Source organism: Phalaenopsis equestris, unplaced genomic scaffold, assembly GCF_001263595.1.
Source record: "Phalaenopsis equestris unplaced genomic scaffold, ASM126359v1 Scaffold000397, whole genome shotgun sequence".
NCBI lineage: Eukaryota > Viridiplantae > Streptophyta > Magnoliopsida > Asparagales > Orchidaceae > Phalaenopsis > Phalaenopsis equestris.
Genome location: NW_018164839.1, coordinates 58,361 through 64,322, shown reverse-complemented (window position 1 = coordinate 64,322; position 5,962 = coordinate 58,361). Strand labels below are relative to the sequence as shown.

The 5,962-nt window shown below is 34.5% G+C and overlaps 1 protein-coding gene across 1 annotated transcript in view; it reads left to right on the top strand.

Annotated features, from left to right (window-relative positions):
• Nucleotides 1–5,932, top strand: part of LOC110026713 (THO complex subunit 2) — a gene marked incomplete at its 5' end in the record, with an annotated part of 81,850 nt that extends 75,918 nt beyond the window's left edge. The window contains 4 exon segments of the mRNA XM_020727780.1: nt 207–638; nt 2,377–3,465; nt 4,187–4,482; nt 5,108–5,932. Coding sequence (XP_020583439.1) covers nt 207–638; nt 2,377–3,465; nt 4,187–4,482; nt 5,108–5,177 — 1,887 coding nt within the window.
• Between the last annotated feature and the right edge of the window lie 30 nt (nt 5,933–5,962).

Below are 5,962 nucleotides of genomic sequence, written 5' to 3'. Positions count from 1 at the left end.
GCCTTGAGATAGCTCGTTTGGCGCAAAGTATAGCTGAATTGTTTAATCTAGTGCATCCGTAGGTCCACATTTGTTTGCTATAAAAGAAATTTTCTTGAGAAATTTGAATCTAATTCTTTCTTTTCATGTTTTATATATTCAAGTTATTTGCATCATTTAAATCTTTTTTTTAACCTTATTTCATAGTTTTTTCTTCCAAAATTCAGAGCTCATGGGTTTCTGAAGAAGAATTTGGAATGGGATATGTTGAACTTACTAAGCCCGCAGCTTCTACAGCTAAACCTCTTACTATCAACCTTGGTAGCCTACCCAATGGTTCTACTCCCGTTGTCTCTCAATATCAAAATGAGATGAATGGTTCCAGAAATTCCTCTGCAGTTAATCTCTCTGTAGATCATCCAGTGAGAGAGCAGGTGGTCTCTGCAAGATCAGCTGAGGGCAGATCAGAACGCCCTGAAAATTCAGCCACCATGAAATCTGAATTGACACAACAAAGGCAAAGGGTTGCCTCATCAACTAATGTGTTACCTGGCCAGTCCACTTCTTCCTTGTCCCATCAATCAAGTACGAGTGCCAAGGCTTTAAGTAATATGAAGAATACGGAAGAGCTTAATAGAGTACCGTCACTTGAACCTGAGGTATGTTGTCGCATTAAATCCACTTAATTGGAAATATTTAAGTTAAACATCTATTTTTAGGTTGCTTAAATTAATCGATGTTTGTATTAATCCAGTTTTATGGCACGTCAACTATGTTTTTAGCTTATCTTCATAGTTTGCAGCTTCGTAAAGTAGTTGATACAATATGTATCTTCAAAAATGACAAATCAGTGCAAGCATGTGACAATTGTTTAGGGACCGTTTAGGATTACCATTGATTTTTATTTTTTAATTTGCATTGATTATGCTTTTACCTGAAATAAAACATATTTGGAATGTTATGACATGTTTAATTGTTTTTAAAAACTCTCAAAATAACTTTTAGATATTTTGAGTGTTTTTAAAAATAAATTAATTAAAATATACTAAACAAAAATGTTTTTAATATAGAATAAAAAATGAATAAATTATAAAAGTGATCCCAACCAAGCCCTTACCAATTGCAGTCCTATAGCTGTGTACAACTAAGAATGTTTTCCTTTTATAGCATGTGGATCATGATGGTTTCTTGATAAAATATTAATGCTTTTGTTGCCTAGTCATATTCAGCTAATATTTCAGTGATCTTTTGTCTTGCGCGATTGCCTAGTCATATTTAGCTAATATTTCAGTGATCTTTTGTCTTGCGCGAGAGGAACAGCTGTCTTTACCTCAAGAATCCACAGCTTAAATTTTTCTTTTAGAACACCAGAAAGTAGGGAATCATTGGAGTAGAGTTTAACTTGGTTGCCATTTATTATGCCAGTTTTCTAGTAACTGTATTCTCTATTTCAATCTTAGCAAAATAAGATGCGTGTATGAGACAAGATTGAGATTTATTCTTTAATAAATTTTAGACAGGATTGAGATCTATTTTTATAGGTTCTTTTAACTTTTCTTGAACTATATGTTTAAAAGTATACTAAAAAAATACTTGTGTATTGTTCACTTGATATAAATTTTTAATTTAATGATTCCGAGCCAAAATATGGATGATTAGATTACATATATGCATCGTATAATTTACTTTTATGTGATCAAGCTGTAGCCTAAACAGTTGCGAGGCATGTGATGGCATACCAAATCAGAATAAAAAATGCTCACAGCATCTTCATCTCATTTTTTTCAGCCTAATAAAGCTGGTGTTCAAGTGCATGTCTGCAATTATGAAAACTTTTTTGAGGGAACGAAAGAGATGTTCATTGAAAAAAAAAACGTTTGGTTGAAATCGCTTCTACATATTATTGAGACTAACAGAAATTGTATTTATCATAAAATGTGGGAATGTAGTGTAAAAACTATGCATTCTCATTTTGGACTTAAAAATCTGTAACTTCTATACTTTTTCGCAATAGTTAAAAATGTTGATAACTTAATGTTTTTTGTATTACTCAAATGTAAATGTATTACACATGTACATTGCATGATTTTGGTATGTAAGCTTTCGCTCACTATTGTATTCTATGCATCACTTGAATCTGCACATTATAGCTATGCTAACCTTTTTTAACTGAGATTTTCTCCATGTTTGTTATTTATTTCATTGTCTTAATAATATATCTACTGTTTGGGAAGCTTTAGATTCTGGATGCATGTTCAGTATAGATTAAGAAATTTCTCGTTTCATTGGTGTTTTCTGTAAAAAGATAAAAGCTGAATGGCTTCTCTAAATGTTAGATTATGATGCTGTTTTACGTTTAAACATTTGACCTTTAACTACTCATTTTTTATTGTTTAGTCAAAATCTCAGTTCAAACGTTCAGCACAGAACTCCCTTGGAAAGCAGACAAAACAGGAAGTGGCAAAGGAAGAAATTAAATCTGGGAAATTAATTGGTAGATCTGCAAATCAGGTTTCTGCTAGTTCTGACAGAGATTCAGCTCATCCATCTGAGGGTAGGCAGAGTGGCTTTACTGCCACTCCCTTGTCTAACAACGGTAACTTAATTCAATCATCAGTGAAGCTACCAACTTCTGCAGCAAGAACTGACTTACCTAGTGGCCTTCCAAGGATGGAAACTGGATCTATAAAACCCACGGATAATATTACCGAAATTTCTGAATTTTCAAGAAGTACTTCTGTAAGAACTTCACATTCCACTCTCCCTGATGACTCTTCAAGTAAACAACAGAAACGAACAATCACAGCTGAAGAACAGGAACGGATAAGTAAGCGTAGGAAGGGCGAACCAGAAGGAAAAGATGACTATCTTTCGGAATCAAGATCACTTGATAAAACTCATCTTTTAGATCACGAACGGAATCATCCTGATGAACAACACCAAAACAGATCTTCAGAAAAGCTGTTGGAAAAACTGAAAGAAAAGGTCTCAGAAAGGTTTGACAAAGACCATAAGGAAAGATTGGATAGATCTGATACAAACCGTGGTGAGGACGGTCATGATAAATCACGGGATAAATCGACGGAAAGGCATAGTAGAGAGCGTTCCAGTGAAAGAATGCTAGAGAGAGTAGCGGATAGGTCTCTTGATAAACCATTAGATAAAATGAAGGATGAGAAGGGTAAAACTAGATACAACGAAATCTCCGCTGATAAATCTGATGAGAGATTTCATGGTCAAAATTTGCCGCCGCCTCCGCCACTTCCTCTCAGTTTCGTTCCTCAATCTGTTGGAGGCAATAGGAGAGATGAAGAGGCAGATAGAAAGAGTGGTACAAACAGACATATTCAAAGGCTGTCTCCAATGCATGATGATAAAGATAGGAGGCATTCTGAGGAGAATGTTTCTCAGGAAGATATGAAACGTAGACGAGAAGATGATTTTCGGGATCGAAAACGTGAAGAGCGAGATGCTTTATCTCTTAAGGTATGGTTTTCTCTTTATTCTAGTTGAACCCTTTAATTTTTGTGTCATTGGCATGGATTGAAGATGCACCAATAAGATGGGTTGATAAAAATGATGTCAAAGGATTAGGAAGAGAATTAGTTGATTGATTGAAACGTGGATAGAATTTTAGAAAAGATTTTTACTTAATAAATACAACAATTACAACGCTTATAAGGATGAATAGATAACAAGGATACACAAAACTTAGCCTGAATCGTTGACGAAAAAAATCAAGTGAGACTTAGTTTTTGTTGACATTCAGATTGAAAGTCATGACTTTTATGGCTTTTTGCAAGAGCTAAATAGACAATTATAATGAAGTATTTGATTGGGTTTTTATTCACATATGAATGATTTGGATGAACAAGCAGCTAGTGTTCAATTTTTTTTTTCTTTTTTTTGAAAGATTTAAATACTTGCTACTTAATTCCTATGCATATACATATCGAACAACTACAATTTATTTTTTACATATATATGCCAACTTATCTATGTATGCAAAGGTGTATTTAACTTTTTAAAAGTTAAAATAGTTATATTTTTTATGTGTTGTCAAAGATTTGGGTGGTATAAATGTAAAAAAATAAGTAAATTTTGGGTATTAGATATGTAAATACATAAGAACTAGGTGATATGCATGTAAATGCCTCTTAACCTATTTGTCTATGAAATTGAGAATACATTTTACTCCGTGTAATAGGCGGACGAAAGGGATCGAGAAAAAGGGAATCCTTCGAAGGATGATTTGGACCCAACAGCGGCGAAGCGGCGGAAACTTAAAAGAGACCATTTATCTGAATCGGGTGGGGATTATTCAGCGGTCGTGCCATCGACTTCTTCTTTGACAATGGGGATTTCTCAATCATTTGATGCAAGGGAGAGGAATGATAGAAAAGGAGGCATGATGCCACATCGAGCTGCTTATGCCGAGGAACAAATTCCAAGGTTGCATGGGAAGGAAGTTGCAGGCAAGGCTAACCGGCGTGAGCTTGATCAGTATCCTTACCAGCCTATTTGGCATCACTATTTATTTCTTTTTATAAATTTGGGTAAACCATAGTTTATTAATGCTTTGCAAGCATTTATTTTTAACACCCAAATAAAATCCTAAATCTTTGCAAAAGATGACCTCTCAGCCACTCGATCTTGCGCACCAACTTGGCTAGCTCCACACCCTTTGCCAGCCAACCAACCCATTGCGCAGCCACGCTCACCATTATCCATCCTCGTGCCTAAGTGGATGACTTTGTTGCAACCCCTCTTCCAAAAAAAAAAAAACCTTTGCAATATTCAATTTGAAAAAAACAAAACAAAACAATATTTAAAATATTTAGTGAAATGTCAAAATAGTCCCCAGACTATTTACATTTGGTCATTTTATTCCGTGTCTAGAAATGTTAGGGACTAAATTAACTCTTATAGAATATGGGACTAAAATGGCTCCATCAAAGAATCAAGGGACATTTTGCTACCTTCCTCTGAATATATCATTTTCTCATGTGAAAATATAAACAAATAAAATATATATACTAGTCCCAAATGATTCCTAAGCTAATGAAATCAAAAGATTTGAGGCTATTTATGCAAATTATTGTTTGTTTTCTTAACCATCTGGTCCTAGATTTCTTGAGAGAGAGTGGGAGGAAGAGAAGCGGCAGAGAACGGAAGCAAAGAGAAAGCATCGCAAGTAGGCTTCAGCTTTATTGTGTTCATGCAGCTGCTCCAGTCTCTGGTACCTCAATTGGTACGACTGAAATGTCTCCATTTCTGCTGATGCTACCTATCATCATTTAAAATGTTCAGTTTCTGCAGCTTCCACCACTAGCTTTTGAACATTCAGAGCCTAAAAAGGTTTTCTTGGTTCTGATGGATTAAGTGGCATATCAACTTTTCTAGTATCAGAGGCTCCAAATCTTTCTTTTTGAAGCAGATTTAAAGCTTTCTTATGAAAAGGGATTTTCTGCTTAATTGTACCAATGAGAGATGGAAAGCCAATTTGTTTAAAAATGAAGAATTCAGATGAATGGGAGGTTCTCTCTTCATTCCAATGTTGCGAGCTTCCTTGATGTTTGATTCAACACTAGTTTTTATATAGGTTTGATTTTGCAGTAGGTTGGTCAACCTTAATTTTCTATCTGTCAACAGTCATTGATGTTATTGGGTTATTTAAAGTGCATAAATTTATGTTTTTGCATCATTTAGTATTTCATGAGATGTGGTTCATCAGTGAACAGATGAATTATTTATTTATTCAATATATTTTGATGAGATTGTAATGTGAGAATTGATTGTGGTCATTTACTTTATTCTTAACCAAAAAAAAGGGTTGAAAACCTGAACAGATGCATTACCATGGATTTTTGCTCAGTTCTGCAACAAACATGCAGCACATATATTATTATTAGAACTCTTATGTACTTGTTTGTTAGGCATTTCCTCCTGCACCGAAAAACTTACTTACTGCAAAAAAAAAAAA